The sequence below is a fragment of the Dunckerocampus dactyliophorus genome, chromosome 4, assembly GCF_027744805.1.
Source record: "Dunckerocampus dactyliophorus isolate RoL2022-P2 chromosome 4, RoL_Ddac_1.1, whole genome shotgun sequence".
Taxonomy (NCBI): Eukaryota; Metazoa; Chordata; class Actinopteri; order Syngnathiformes; family Syngnathidae; genus Dunckerocampus; species Dunckerocampus dactyliophorus.
Window position 1 is genome coordinate 19,118,069 of NC_072822.1, and position 16,988 is coordinate 19,135,056.

A 16,988-nucleotide genomic window follows, 5' to 3' on the forward strand; every position below is an offset into this window, starting at 1 on the left:
ACCCTGTGGATTTTTTCCCACGCCTCCTTCTCCTCTTATCCATCTGAGGACACATGCTGCATTGGGTGGGAGTGTGTGTGTGTTTGGAGGGTGAGAGGGGGTTAAGCATAGAACGTCATACTGTAAAGTCTGTTTTTTCAAAAGCAGCTTGCAGTAATGTATGCATTCAAGCATATCTGCGTCTGTGTGTGTGTGTGTGTGCCTGTGTGTGAATCGATGCACTGGATAACAGCCAGTGGCCCCCTTCTGTTCCCTCACTGTGGTGTCCAATCACGCTCCAGCACAATATTCTATGAGCAAACTCCAGCTGATCCCAGACCTGCTATCTGAGCAATTACCCAGAGTGCTTTGTGGCTGCATGGCAAGCTGGACAGGCTCATGCCCTCTGACACACAGCATTAGGGGGAGGGCAGTAGAGACTGTTTTTCTGACTGTTTGTACATATGTGTGAAGACGGTTGTACTGGCAAAGTGTGGAGGAGGGGAGGGAGTCTGATGATGATAGACTTTTAGGGGGTTGGGAGAAGCAATATACACGCACAACATGCAGCGTGTGACAATCTACATTTTAGAAGAGGGATGGAACCAGGGAAGGAGGGGTGGTGAAATATTGCTACCGTCCAGTATTATGATAATTACTGCAATGCACAGCAGGCTGCACATGCACACACACAAGGTTTTGTCAAGCCTTATACTAGCATGGCAGTGTGCGTCCGTCAGGTTCATCTTTGTTTGCAATCAAAATATTACGTAAATCTCAATAATATAAGTCTAACCAGTCTCCAGCAAGTTTAGTTTAGTGTGTTTTCATTGTCCAAAGCTACTGTATAATCTCGCATTGGGGTACCAACCAAAGTGGAACGGTACCAAAATCATACCTGTCAACATTTGCATTTGAAAATAAGAGATTTTTTTTCTGCAAAATAAGGGGAAATAAAGGAAATTTTATTGCTGAGCAGACTGGAAGGGTGGGAGTTGCCTACATTGCCCTCGCTGTGTTGCTCCAGCAGTACCGAAGAGGATTTTTTTTTTTTTTTAATGTAAGCACCAGGAAAGAAGGGCCAAATACGGGAGTTTCCTGGGGAAAACAGGAGGGTTGATACGTATGACCTAAATGGTGGCTCTAGAAACAAAGGAGTCCCCTAATTGGAAGATAATTCACTTTTTATTCAATAATTCCTTTCTTTTTGTGGCAAGAAAAAAAGCACACACAATGCTCAATGCCTTCCATTGTTGACCTGTGTTTATCGTGTTTTGCATTTACTGTTCCAAACCATGACAAACGGAAGGGAACCGTACCAATTGGCTCAAATGTAAGTGTACTGTATTGTTTGGTATGAAGAGTGGCGGCGTATCGATGGTCGGTATGGTAGTTTTAACTATATATTACTCCCTATATTTGTCAGTCTCAGACCACACTTGATTTATGTTGCTGGAATGGTTGTTAATATTTAACATTTGAGGGAGCTTGTGTTGAGAGAAAAGATGATTTGTATTCCTTGAATGCAAGTAACTGGGTACATAGGAGTTGCCAGGTATAGCAGAGGACGAGGATTAAAAAAAAAACTGTATATAATAAACGCGTGGTGTTCAGTTGCAGTGATGACAGACAATCATAGAACAAGGCAGGCATCTGAGTCAAAAAGAGGTAAAATAACACAAGCTGTATGGATGAAAGTGACTGAAAATGAGTTTGTCAAGAGGAGCAGATAGTCCACCGCTCTTCACTGAGTTTTAGATGTTTCACACAGCAAGTAAGATGACGGATGCGCTGCTCAAGTCCATTTGAATCCATCGGCAGTGGCAGTGGCAGTTTAATGGGACAGTATGATGTGCAAACATGAGAGGAGACACAAGGGAGATAACCCAAGCAGCAGTCTTGTGCGCTATTCCCAGCAGTGTGTCTTAATTCACTCAGCAATCACGCCACCAGAAGTTTTTGCAGTGTTTTCATCATCAGCGGGTGGGGGAAAAAAGCTTATTTCTCTCTCGGCTATATAAGACAAGGAAGAGTATTGCTGCGAGATGGAAATAGATCATGAAAAACAGAAGCTGAAATGATTTCCAAGTCACACAGCCACTTACAGCGTGGCGGAACACTCAGAGACGAGTGACGATGTCAAACAGACTGAAGTGGAAGGGATGGCGAATAGTGATAACATAATTCAGAGTACGTAGACATCTAAGGCCAGCGCCAGACTTGTTCACATTTAACAAGGAGGTTTTGGGGGATAGGAAAGTGCTGATCGTCTTTATTTTCCCACAAGATATCTAGTTAGCTTAGAAAGAAGCAATGCATATTTTTAATAAAGTGCATACACCACCCACATTCATCCCCAACAAGTCAACCCCTGGGACCTCAGGAGTTTTTGTTTGCCTTTCTGAAGTGTCTCGCGCTGACAAAAGTTAGGAAAGAAAGTGATTTCAACTGTTCCCTAAACTGCGATACTCCACCACCAAGCTCGCTCATGTTATTGTCGCATTGCGTGTGTGCTGCTTTGGGTGTTCTGTTTTGGAGCCATCATCCTGCAGGCTGAATGAATGAAACATGCATGTCCAGTCTGCCTCTTCTCAGCTTCACACCCAAGCTAAACATTTCCAGCAACACCTAGTGGACTAGATTTGCTGTTGCATCATCTTTGTGGACATTAATGTCATGGCACTGTGTACATGCATTTCTATTCATAACCCTTAACGACCGTGTGCGATAAGATGAATTACTGAGACAATACTAGTGCGGGGCGGTTGCTTTTTTTTTTTCCAGTGTAGATAATTAGGACTCTATTTAAAGAGGGGCAGCCCAGGAAATACACAGGAGATCCTCACTTCATTAAAAATCAATTATAATAACACATGTGCTGGTGCAATATAGCCCTCATGGCCACAATCAGCTTGCACACGTGCACACAGTTAACACTACAGCTATTTGGCCTTGTTATTTCTGAAGTTGTCTTTCTCTTTCTCTCCCTCATGAGATTGAGACTGATCCTCCTCTTAGCTGAGGAATCGCCAGCATTGCAGTCCTGCTCTTACATAACCTCAGGATAACACTTACACTCGCGCTGGTCAACGAAGCTGTCAGTCATTCACCTCAGACTACCTTCCTTCTCAGTGGAGGAGAGCACATTTTTCTCCAACAGCAGAATGCAAACTTCCAGGAAGCAGGAACAGCACCGAACTGTGCAGCTTTGTCCAGATCCATCTACTATAAATGCCTGAATGTTGGCTATTTCCACTCAAACATGGATCTTTTCAAAAACACACATTTCCTCCACTCTAGTGTTAAAAAAATTTCCATTCAAATGGAGTTAAAAAAAGAAATCTGTCCACATAAAAAACACCGTCTGCATTTTAGCCAATCAGAAGCCTAAAATGCTACCATTGATCACACATTATAACGCATCTGCTTATCAATATAGTGGTATTAGATACACAATGACGTGTACATTATCTTTTAAATCACACTTTATGGAACATTGTGAATGTTTTTTTTAAATCTCCAGTGCACGTTATAAGGCACATGCAGGTGCAAATGAAAACAAGACCTGTAAGACAAAAATGTCATAAATAAGGTTTAAACACATAAGATAATGTCCCACAATTTTTTGACCGAACCAAAAAGATCTGTTTTAGCCGCCCACATACAAACACTGACGTTGGAGTTTTTTTGAAAATCTACACTCCAGCCAGAGTTTTCAAAAGATGAGTTTTTAAGGACAAAAACCTAAGTTTGCACGAGGATGAGAGGCCAAAGCGCATCGATAAACGTGTTTTAAAAATCTCTGTATTTGTGTGGATATGGCTTTAAAGATGAAGGAAAATGTTGAAAAATGCCCTTTCATTTTGTTAAAATGAAAACTAAATTGTGCTAGTCTGACACGACAGTAGCATTAAATAAGTTCTTCCTTGGTCCTTCACAAAGTTTCAGCGGGGTAGTTTTTTGTTTAGTCCTGCTAACTAATTTAACAAAAACATACAGCAATGGCAACATAATCTCCTTGGTGGAGGATAAAAAGCAGATTTACAGACTACTGTTTCTTTTTTCGATATGTAGATGTCTGTGAGGAGCGGTTTGGAGAAGAGCCATGTTCATTTTTTGGCCTAAAGTTTCCCTCTATTTTAGTAATGCACTTACTAACTTTTCAAATAAGAAGCTCCCTTTGGGCACACAAAAATCTTAATTCTGATATAATCCACCAGTGCAGCTCAAGTACAACAAGGCAGAACCTGAAAGCAAATATTGTTTTTATAGGAAGAAGTGGGAGTCATTTGCTTAACAATCCCTAAGACCTCAGTAGCTGTGATAGAGAGCGACAGAAAGGGGAGGCGGCAAACAGGACATGCAGTGACATCACTTCCTTTAAGAGTGTGACAGCTTAGCACATCATTGCCGTGACAGCCAGACGAGTGCAGCGAGTGGGTGGTCACCCTGGCAACAGCAATGCTGTCATGACCGTCTCTCTGTATCCTACCTGACAGTCCCCACAGGCAATGAGCGCAGCACACACGCACAATTTCGACAATGCTCACACCCACACATACATTTGCAAATATGCACACGTGCTATACACCTTCCTCGTGTCTTTATTTGTGGAAAAACTTACTCAAACGCTCACTGAAACAATGCACATGCCCACACGCCTGTGCTCCTTTGGGCATAATTATGTAGTACAAAGAGGAGTACAATCTCCCATGGGGTAGGAAGACATACAGTGAATATAGATATACTGTAATCACTGGAGCAGAGCTGTCAACACATCCTCACCCGTGGTAGAAGAGAGCCTTTGCAGGACATAAACACAAATGTTATGTACTGTATATCCACATCACAGCATGATAAACTGTATCTTAAGATTAAGGGAAGACAAATGGAAACACCAAACACTGATTCAGATGAGACTCATCTGTTACTAACAGTTCTGTATGGTCGTGGAGACAGCTGACCTGCTTAGAGGCTATTAATACAGCATCTTACAGGCCAGTTTTATTGACTTCCACACATATGTGTAGTCTGTGTAGTGTATCATCCCAGTCCACGCTCTGCTCTGACCCATTTTGGAGCCAGTTGGGCAGGAATGGGTGGAAATGGGTCAGGACTTTGGCGGCACCACAACTCGCAGCATGAGCAATGCTAGATTTAGCAAAATTATGCAGTCTTCCATGATATGGTGACAGCCGTCATCAAAGTAAGGGGGAAATTTAGATGTTTTTGAAATTTTCTTTTATTTAAATATGCTACGTGTAGGGGTGCATCGCTCACATGTATCTATTTCAAACCACTCAGCACGGGGTTCTCGATTCGATAGCAGTAGTAATCAAATGATATTGTAAACCGAGTCACAAATGCAACATGACATCAGTCAGCTGACATCAAGGTCCCGCCTTAACTCACTGTTGCTCCACCGCAGCAAAAATGAAGTCCCCGCAGGTAGAAGCAATCAGCGGCTTCTGTGTTGGCTGGTGGCCGACGGCATCTCAAGCGGCATACAAAATTGCATTTAAAATCTTTATTTTCCAAATTATTGCTAAAAATTCGGTACGGTAAGATGCATATACACACAATAAAAGTCCTCATTGCATTTGTAGTGGCCAATTCCATAGTTTAAGTGAAATACTATTAAATCTATAAACAGATCTATTGATAAATTATGTGTAATTATGTTGATTTGAATTGTGCTATTTTAGTTTGATATGGTTCTAAACAAATGTTGGTCATTTAAATAAAATACTGGGTAAATAAAGCATGAAAATGTCTTTCTTGTATTGAAAAATATTGAACAGTAACACTAAAGTATTGAATCAAATTGAATTTTCTGTGTCTGTATCGCACCCGTAGTCACTTCATAAATGTTAAGATAAATAAAGGTTCAATAATAAGGTTGCTTTAATCAAATTAAGAATGTCTGAGACTACTTACACCCACCTTTCAAAAAACCAGAATGGATCATTCCAGGACTTTCAGTTTTTTGGTCACTTGGGGATGATAAATAGGCAAGTGGATGAACAAGAGGTGTCTGAGAGTTTACAATAGGGATTCCAAAATGTTAAATGTAAACGTATGTCGTGCATCACACTCATGTAAAATGAAAGCGTCGCTCAATTACACACCAGAGTTGGAGCAAAAAAAACTCCTGCTGTCTGGAAATACTAAGTCGTTTAGTGATCCGCATATGGGATCATCCAATTATACATGCTGCACAATGCACACTCATTCATCCACACAGCTGTTTAAGTTGTGAGCTCGTGTACATTTAAACATGCTGTATAAATAACCGTCTGCATTAATAAAATGTTGGAGCACTGACACACTCGTGAGCCACTTCGTCACAATGTGAGGTAGATATCATTACAATATTTTGGTTACCCGATCGAGGTTCCTGTATATTAGGAGTAAAGCATGACTCCCTCAGGCAGAGCACGTCTACATCCCTGGAAACTCCTAACATATGACAAATGAATACCTCTCTGACAAGAATGGCTGAATTATTGACACAGCTCTTGTTTTGGATCTCATTATAATGTGCATGTGTACCTAATGTTGTGGTCACATTTACAAATAAAAGCTATTTCAGCAAAAGCTGTCTAAACAATATGCAATGCATTCAGTTTGTAATGCAGGAAGAGACCTCCTATAAACTATAGTTGGACAGAAATTAGTTTTTTATTTTTTGTGCAGAAGAGTTAAGTATAATTCAATCTGCATCTAAATAGGGAAACAGTAATGTCTATTTGAGCTACTCATGGATTTGCTGAATTTGTTACTGAAATATGCATGGGGCTTCCAGGTGTACGGCTTTCTTAGCTCAGACTAAGACGGTGTTCAGCAGATCCAGCTCGCTGGGAAATAATTTAGGATTAGATAGGCTGTATAATCTCTTTACACAGTGTGCCATCTCAGCAGACACACCTGCCTATCTCTGGCTACATCTATCACTTAACTGGAACGGCAGCGTTCTCTTTCCGTAGACTATGGATGATAGGCTCAAATACACAAGCGACAGGTGCGCTTAGATGTTACATTGAAACAGCTTCTGTTTTTTATATGCTGTACATGGAGCTGCCGATACACAGTGAGTAATATTACCAAGAAATCCGTAAGATTTTAAAATGAAATGTAGTTTGATTAGTAAGTATGGATGTGTATGGGTGGACATATTTTTGATTGCGTAAGTGAGAAAACAGGAGAGTGGTTAAACAGCAAGGGTAGTCCTTAAGTGATGTAACATGTTTTGTCATGAGCAACATTACTAACCTGCAGGGGTCTTTCCTTCAAGTGGAACCCAAAGAAGAGATGCACACTTAATGCTGCCTTGTCACCAAGGTGTTTGAGTGGGCCTGTGCTTGTGAACATGCATGCAGTCCTCCATGTCACAGTCATTAGAAAAACTCCTGCAAAGACATAAACAAGGTCCACATGTCAAACTGCCCCTGTTAAGTTGTTTTTCATAACTCTTAGATATACTGTAGGACACACACACATACACAGACTTACAGCCAACTAGGTTATGTGCCATTTCTTTTTAACCCTCCAATAAGCTCGTCGACAAAGCTCTAAAAATACACTCAGGTACACTCTCAAGTACACTCAGGTGGCCATGTACGCATGCATACATGATGCATACATCTTGTGTCTTTGCACTGCGCTTTACTGCACATCCAATGTTCAACATTGTTCCTTTTCCATTAATTGCAGCCCAAATCGAAGTTATACCATGCAAAATTTGCGGAGACAAATCGTCAGGTATCCACTATGGAGTCATCACATGTGAGGGGTGTAAGGTAAGACTTCATTTTAAAAAATGTTCTTTTGCTCAGATACCTGTTAGTCTGTATTCATTCTTTGAATTGATGTGAAACCAGGGATTCTTCAGAAGGAGTCAGCAGAACAATGCGTCCTACTCCTGCCCCCGCCAGAGGAACTGCCTCATCGACAGAACAAACCGCAACCGATGTCAACACTGCCGCCTGCAGAAATGTCTTGCCCTAGGAATGTCCAGAGATGGTTAGACCCCATTTGTATCCTGAAAGTAACAACTAATACACACACTAATATACAAGTACATGCAGAACACAATATGGAAAAGGCTATGTCTTAAATACTTTAGTTACACTCAAATCTTAATTATTCACTTCATTCTTCATCTGGCCAAGACATTTTGGGGAACAGTTGTTGAACCCCACCAAACATTTTGGGATTAACTAGGCAAAGGCAAATTGTAAGCCTGACCAAGATGAGTGACATTTGACTGAACAAATATCCTGCATGATTGAATACACACAAAAAAGAAAAAAAATCCAAACCTAGAGTGATTGTGCCCCTGTTAAAACATAACTTAAGTGAGAGTAATTTAGATCTATCAGTCTGGAAAAGGTTATAAAGCCACTTTTAAAGCTTTGGGACTCCAGCGAACCACAGTGATAGCCATTATCCACAAATGGTGAAAACATGGAACAATGGTGAACCTTCCCAGAAGTGGCCAACCAACCAAAATTAAACTGCAGGCCTCACTTGCCTCAGTTAAGGTCAGTGTTCATGACTCCACCATTAAAAAGACACCGGGCAAAAATGACCTGCATGGCAGAGTTCCAAGACGAAAACCACTGCTGAACAAAAAGAATATTAAGGCTCGTCTCAATTTTGCCAGAAAACACCTTGATGATCCCCACGACCTTTGGCAAAATACTCTGTGGTCTGACGGAAGGTGTGTGTCCCATTACATCTGGCATAAAAGTACCGTCGCATTTCGGAAAAAGAACATCATACCAGCAGTAAACTATGGTGGTGGTAGTGTGATGGTCTGGGGCTGTTTTGCTGCTTCAGGACCTGGAAGACTTGCTGTGATAAATGGAACCATGAATTCTGCTGTTTACCAAAAAATCCTGAAGGAGAATGTCCGGCCATCTGTTCGTGACTTCAAGCTAAAACCAACTTTGGTTTGTAGCAGGACAATGATCCAAAACACACCAGCAAGTCCACCTCTGAATGGCTGAAGAAAAACAAAATGAAGACTTTGGAGTGGCCTAGTCAAAGTCCTGACCTGAATCCTACTGAGATGCTGTGGCATGACCTTAAAAAGGCGGTTTGTTCTGGAAACCCTCCTATGTGGCTGAATTACAACAATTCTGCAAAGATGAGTGGGCCAAAATTCCTCCACAGCGCTGTAAGAGATTCATTGCAAGTTATTGTAAGCGCTTGATTGCAGTTGTTGCTGCTAAGGGTGGCCCAACCAGTTATTAGGTTTAGGGGGCTATCACTTTTTCCCACAGGGCCATGTAGGTTTGGATTTTGTTTCTCATTTCATAATAATAATCCGTTTAAAAACTGCATTTTGTGTTCAGTTGTGTTGTCATTGACTAATATAAATTGTTTTTGATGATCTGAAACATTTAAGTGTGATAAACATGCAAAAAAATAAGAAATCAGAAAGGGGGCATAGTGTGTCTATGCAGATCACTTGCATGGATGAAAGCCCCTCGAATCGTATCTATTAACGGTGCATATTAGGTCTATCAGGGGTGTCTCGTATCACAAGATCTTGGGAAATCAAAACGTGACAAAACGTCTCGTTTGGAGAACATATGTAATATGGAAGTGGCAGTGTGCAAGGCAGTATTAAGTGCTTAACGCACACTGTACACCAGGGGTCTCCAACGTTTTTTCCTGTGAGAGCTACTTTTACAAAATGAAAATGGCCAAGAGCTACTCATTTTTGTAACATTTATTTTCATAGCGTATTTCAACCCAAACAAACCGAATATGATTGTTTTACCAGAACATTAACAAAATGCTGGTATCCACAACCCACATTTTGTTTTTCAGAAGGCAATTTTTCCTAGTGGTCTCACATTATTAACTGAAAATTTGAATGAAACGCCGGCTTGCGAGCACCTCATGTAGTCTACGCACTATATTTAGCGAGTAGGGATGTGCATTAAAAGTGAAAATCAGGAAGTGTCTCTTGCGTCATGCCTTTATTCGGTAATTAAAAACTACATAATAATAATTATTATAATATAGTGAAGTGGTCAACAAAGGTGAAGTATTCGCCGTGCAGGCGAGCAGGAGTTTAGCTTCACCTCTGATTGTACATAAGTATTGCCATGCAATGCTGGTCCGGTGTGAAAGCTGCATATACCCTTCCACAATACAACCCAACCCCTGAACAGTGACAAAGCCAAGAAGTCAGAGCTTGGACACACTCCTCCGTTGCCTGGTAACACTTTCCCTTCCTGGCAAACTACACATGGTTGTCCAAAGTGTGGCCCAGAGGCCATCTGTGAAAGGTGGCTCATCGCAGAAATAGAATAAACACCAACCCAGCAAAGGTAGAAAAACAGAGCAAAAAGACATAATGTAACTAACATTATGTAACATAATGTAATAAAAGCTAAAATGTTGATACTAATAACTAATGAAAACACAAAGATCTGTATGTATGTATGTATAGTACTTTATTAATCCCACAGCAGGGAAATTCACTTGTTACAGCAGCAAGCAAGATACGCAAGTAAAGAATACATAGTGACACATGGTTCAAGTGGTGCAGGTGTTGCAGAGCCTGACAGCGGTCGGCACGAAGGACCCACGGAACCTCTCCTTCTTACACTGTGGGTGTAACAGTCTGCTGCTGAAGGAGCTGCTAGCGGAACCCACAGTGTCATGTAGCGGGTGAGAGGTGTTGTCCATGATGGATGTCAGCTTAGCCAACATCCTTCTCTCCCCCACTTCCTCCATGGAGTCCAGAGGACCGTCCAGGACAGAGCTCGCTCTCCTGATCAGTCCATTAATCCTGCTCCTGTCCCTGTCCGTGCTGCCCCCTCTCCAGCAGCCCACAGCATAGAATTGTCATTAAATATACTGTACAGTATGTATAACATTTAAAATTTATGTTAAAATCTTGTCTCGTCTCGTCTTGTGAGTTGGGTATCTTGTGACACCCCTAGTATTAAAAGCAGCAGGATTTTGGTATGGTTCATCAAAAAGTGTCTTTCTCTTCCTTTTTTGTTAGCTGTTAAGTTTGGCCGCATGTCCAAGAAACAACGTGACAGTCTGTACGCGGAGGTCCAGAAGCACCAAGCACGACTGCAGGAGCAGCGGCAGCAACAGACAGGGGAAGCGGAAGCTTTGGCGCGTGTTTACTCATCTAGCCTAACCAATGGACTGTCAACTCTCAACCACGAGATTGGGGGAACCTATGCCAACGGTCATGTTATTGAGCTGCCTAAAGGTGGCCATGTCAATGGAGGTGGCCTTCCAGGTGGATACTATGGGATGGATTCCACCCAGCCGTCTCCAGACCAGTCAGGTTTGGACATGTCAGGCATGAAGCACATTAAACAGGAGCCAGTGTATGACCTGACGCCAGTACCCAACCTGTTCAGCTATGGAGGCTACCAGGACAGTCAGCTGGGACACAACAATGTCAGCATGGGAGAACTAGGTAATCATCACATGATCACAATAGAATCTTCAAGACACATTTATATGGGGAAATTATCCACAATGCAGTGTAAAAACAGTCTAATAATCTGAGAGCAGAACAGGAAATTCAAGAGGGTTATACGGATACCTGATAAATTGTCACTGTGTCTTGTTTGTGTATATCGCTCAAGCTGTAAGTACAACCAAACCCAAAATATAAGAACAATTCTACATAGAAAGTATCTCATTGCTCTTACATTATATCATGTTGAACCCTTATAGCTAATACAGTGGTACCTCTGTTTTTACTAATTCGTTCTAAAAAAGGTTAGACGAAAACTGAAACATACAAACACTGAGGCAGTTTTTCCGATTGGAAATCATGTAAATTTAATTAACCTGTTGAACCGTCTGCTCTACTTAAAAGGCACACAACAGGCACCACTGTATCAAATATATATACATATGCATTAGCAAATAAATGAATGTAGTGAGTGTTAATCAAATTATGTATTGACTTACAATCCTCTCCTCCAGACCGCATTGCTCAGAATATCATCAAGTCTCATCTGGAGACATGTCAGTACACCACAGAGGAGCTGCAGCAGCTGGCCTGGCAGACACACTCCTATGAGGAGGTCAAAATGTATCAGAGCAAGGTGAGGTTTTTTTTTTTTTTTATTATGACACAATTCCCATGTGTTGGACATGGAAAATTTGAATTTGAAGGTGTGCAGTTCCCAGCTGCTCCTGCTTGAACAGCTCCTGTGGATATGCTCAATATGTCATTGTCATGTCATACAATTATGGCTTTAAGTTCATTTATTTCATCTTCTTTATGAATGATGATGTTTTAAATGCGTTTTCAATGAAAGCTATGCAATGACAAGAATAAAAGAATTCTAACCAAGCAACTGTAAATGTTCTCCGGTTTAGCCTCGGGACGTGTTATGGCAGCAGTGTGCCATTCAGATCACACACGCGATCCAGTATGTGGTGGAGTTCGCCAAGCGCATCTCAGGGTTTATGGAGCTCTGTCAAAATGACCAGATCCTCCTGCTCAAATCAGGTGAGTCCACTTCTATAGGTTTGTTATACTCAACTTGTATTCTTTCTTTCAGGCTCAAACAATCTTTGTTTGGCCTTTTCAGGTTGTTTAGAGGTCGTCCTGGTGAGGATGTGCCGGGCCTTCAATCCTCTCAACAACACAGTGCTCTTTGAGGGCAAGTATGGAGGCATGCAGATGTTCAAAGCTCTAGGTAAGATATGTTAGCAGCTGTGCATTTTTGTCTGATACGATCGAGATGAAGGGCTGATTAATAGAAAAATATGTAGAACCATTTGTGCTGTAAAAATGTTTCGTTCCTCTGAGCATTAAGGACTAGAATAAGATTAATGACTCTTTTTTTGTTCTCTCCTCAATCCCCATCTTTGTGTTTGCCTTCAAGGTTGCGATGACTTAGTGAGCGCGGTGTTTGACTTTGCCAAGAGTTTGTGTTCCCTGCAACTGACAGAGGAGGAGATCGCTCTCTTCTCGGCAGCTGTCCTCATTTCCACAGGTCAGTGAACACCCCCTAATTTTTAATACTCAAAGAAGCTAAAACAGGAGTGGACACACTGTTCCAACAGTATCAAATGATTAAAATACAATGCAGAAGAATAAATATCAATCCAAAATATCTATCAACACCTTATTCAGATCGTCCGTGGCTAATGGAGCCCCGCAAAGTCCAAAAGCTCCAGGAGAAGATCTACTTTGCCCTGCAGCACATTATGCAGAAGAACCACATGGACGAAGATGCATTGGCTAAGGTAGGCAGAACATCATACCACAAAACCAACAGGCAACAACAGCAGGTGATTTACCAGTATGTGGAGATGACAGCAAGATGGCTCTCCTCTTTAACCCGTCTTCTTTAGGGATGGGTACCGTTTTAACTTTATCCGTTACTGGTGCCAAAACGGTACTTCTGACACGGTGCCAGTGCTTAAAGGGTGCATGAGTCAATGCCTTTTTATTTTTACGTAATTTTATGACATGTAAGTTGTGGCATGTAATTTAAAGGCTTTAATAACATATCTTAAATGACACTGTATATACGTAGGGGTGACGAGATCTTGCGGGATTAAATCGTGACGACATTTCTCGTTTGGAGAAAAGCTGTATTGCGAGAACAGCCAATCAGACTGTGAACTATGCCATCGCTACAGTGAATGATAATATGGTAATACGAAAGTGTGCAAGGCGTTATTGGAAGCGCACATTAAGTGCTTTAGGCACTGCACCTACCCCACCTACCTTGGTGTTCCCAGTGTCAGCGTCAGTGAGTGACGTGTGGCTATTTTTCCATTGGTGTTAAACAGCTGCTTGCTACTTGTTGATGTCCAAACAGAAGCTGTAGTAATTCCTACATATAATCAATTTTAATTAAGATTTGTCAGATCAACCCATGTAGACGTTCAGACTTGTCTGCACCCTTAACCACTGATCGGTTCTATTGACGCTCATTGTATTTGGCGAAGTGCCAACTTTCAAGCACTGGCAATCATCAGCTTCATAACACACCTCATACATAAAAGAGACAATTTAGCCACATGGTCGGTTTATTTAGCAAGTAAGGGTGCGCATTTAAGTGTTTCTTGCATTGTGCATTTATTCGGTAATTAAAAACAAGCCATCAACAAAGGTGAAGTATCCGCCGAGCAGGCGAGCGGGAGTGAGCTCCACCTACGTAATGGCGTGCAATGCACGTCTGGAAGCTGTAAAAATCCCTGCACAATGCAACCCTAGCCCTTGATCAAGAGCGCCAATAAGGCAGAGCAAACGTGGAAAAATAGAGCAAAAACGCATAATGTAACTACAAAAAGCTAAGATGTTGATACTAATAACTAATAAAAACACAAAGATTTGTCTTTAATTATATGTTTAATGTGTTTTGGGTTTTTTTCAATTATAACTATCACAGGACAGCTGGATAGCCCTGACATAAATAGACAAAACAAGTAGATGAGAAAAACAGTGAGCTGTATTATTCTTACAATTATTTGTTGTTATTATTATATATTATTATAACAGTGGTTTATTTGGTCTCAAAAAATGTTGACAATAATATCTGAGCATCAATTTGTGGAACAATAAACATTTCAAAACGCGCCTGCATTGTTTTGTGATTTGGTTAAATAAAAAAGATAGTTTGTCCAGTCATATTTTTTCAAATTAATGTTGAAATCCCGTCCCGTCTCATTCCTGTGGACCCAATCTCATGCATCGTCTCGTCTCGTGAGTTGGGTGTCTCACTACCCGCCTATAAGTAAGTAATAAAATTGCCAATATGAAATAAAATCCACAAAAAATTATCATAATTATATCCACAAAACTAACAACAATACAGAACACAATGAACAAATAACCGTCCTGCTTGTGTTATTCAAAATTCCGCTGTTTGTGAATGCACCTCGCTCAGAGCCGTGACCGTGATTGATTGATAATGAGGCAATGTTGCTGTGTTGCTGCTGTGGACAACCCTATGGCGAAATGTGTGTGCGGTGTTGGAACTGAGAGCTGCTGTTGGCGCACTGAGGTCAGCAGTAAAGTTTAAACGTATACCTCTGTCAAGACGTTGCATTACTTACAAGACGTCACTTGCACAATATTACCTTGAAGCACTTCCAATCCGCATTCATTTAGCACCATAATAATAAGGCATCAATAAGCTACTTAGTTTTTCGGTCTGGTTACTACGTCTGCACCGGTGTCAAAAGGAACCGCGATTCGGTAGAATACTAGAAGATGAGCTCTCAGTTATATGCAAGACAGATTTGTAGTTGGTCTAAGATATGTGGTTAGAGAAGAGAGATTCTGCCTTTTCTACCTCTATACAAGCACCATTTACTCAATAGAGCTAACAGATCGTACATTTAAATACTGTACCAGTCTGCACGTGTTGGTCTACAATGTCGAGTCAAATTCTGCTCGAAAAGTAATCGAGTGCCCGATTTTTAGATTGTGCTCATTTGGAAGCGCTTTCGAAGCATGAAGCATGAGCTGAATATGCACAGTGGGTGAGAGTGTGCGCAAGACATGCATGACTGTGACAGTTTCACTGGATTGCTCACTCTTGTCAATTGCCTCTCTTAGAAAACAAATTAATCGGAGCATCAGCCGCTCCCAGAGCGACAAGAGCAGACAGTCCCGTCCGACCCATGCATCAACCCACGGGATCTAGGGATTACAGTAATCCACAAATACATAAACGACAGAGGACTCCCAGATGTCTGGGTACAGATATTGTAGTAACAGTTTTTCTTAGCTCAACAAATATTAACTACACATAATATGACATAAGAACAACACATGAAAAAATAAAGGTTACACAAGGTCCTTTTAACATAATGCACCTAGTTGTTTTATTGTAAGTATGTTATAAATAAAGATATCAGATGAATAAATTACATATCTATGCATGCAGTTGTACAGTATATTTGTCAAATGTATAATGCATATTTGTTGCATAGCCAGGTTCCAGGCCAGCAATTGTGATGGACGTTGACGGCATAGGTCAATGTGATGCTGCAATGTCGTGATGTGATTTGATCACGCCAGTGTGAGCTGGTCTCTTAAAAAACATCAAGCTACTATTGTCTGATACGAAAAATAGAATCCAGTGTTTTAAACACAACCCGGTTTTCGGTTTTGGGAGTCTGATGACCTTTTTAGATGTACACTTCGTGGTCCAAATTTTGCAGCTTCACTCTATCATGGTTTTTCAAAGGTATATTCATTCATAAATCATTCTGTTTCGTGGTTGAATACGACCTATTAGTAAAAAAAAAAAGATAATTTAAACAAATTTTACCTATTTTTTTGCATAAATAACCGATTTTCAAGCATAAAAATGGCTAATGAACAAAAATATAGTACAAATACAAGGCATTAAGAAGACACATTCAAATTGTGAATACAGTTTTCTACACTGGTCACTAGGTGTCAATAGTGTTACTTTAATGTTCGGTGAGACAAGCACCAGACTTGATCACCAGTACAACAGGCTTTTATTGCATGTTTTTTATTATCTCACAACAAGCACAATAATATTATCATAATCACAATAATAATAATCATCATCATGGCCGCACGGTGGTCTAGTGGTTAGCATGTTGGCCAGTCACAGTCTGGATATTGGGAAGACCTGGGTTCGATTCTCCCATCCCACATTCCAAAATCATGCATGTTAGGTTAATTGGTGACTCTAAATTGTCCATTGCCAAGCTAAAACTCAACTCTGAACCTACAACGTCACTTCCTGTCTCCAACACATCTGGAACACATTAACCGTGACACACACAAGCAGGAGTTTTATTTATGTCTGAAATGGCTTATTTACTTTGATAATACGAGTGTAAAGGTGACTATGTGGGTGTAATTTTATGTCTAGAGGGCTCTAATAATGTTAAAAACGGTATTTAGAAGGTTGTAAGCAGGTGTTTATGCTCTAACTAAGAAAATATTCAATTTATAAATATAGAATCGTACTTTGCGGAAATTCACTTATCACGATCAGGTCTGC

General features: G+C 40.8%; 1 protein-coding gene across 2 annotated transcripts in view; it reads left to right on the plus strand.

Moving 5' to 3' along the window:
* Window positions 1-16,988, plus strand: part of rorb (RAR-related orphan receptor B) — a 32,416-nt gene that overhangs the window by 11,072 nt on the left and 4,356 nt on the right. The window contains exons 1-9 of one of the 2 annotated variants that reach the window (XM_054772715.1): window positions 588-7,069; window positions 7,693-7,778; window positions 7,860-8,001; window positions 11,009-11,440; window positions 11,959-12,080; window positions 12,358-12,490; window positions 12,573-12,680; window positions 12,870-12,980; window positions 13,121-13,233. In XM_054772715.1, the coding sequence (XP_054628690.1) occupies window positions 6,973-7,069; window positions 7,693-7,778; window positions 7,860-8,001; window positions 11,009-11,440; window positions 11,959-12,080; window positions 12,358-12,490; window positions 12,573-12,680; window positions 12,870-12,980; window positions 13,121-13,233 (1,344 nt within the window). In that variant the 5' untranslated portion in view covers window positions 588-6,972. Of the gene's footprint in view, window positions 1-587; window positions 7,070-7,692; window positions 7,779-7,859; window positions 8,002-11,008; window positions 11,441-11,958; window positions 12,081-12,357; window positions 12,491-12,572; window positions 12,681-12,869; window positions 12,981-13,120; window positions 13,234-16,988 lie in introns of those variants that run through there. The other variant, XM_054772716.1, reaches the window with a different exon arrangement.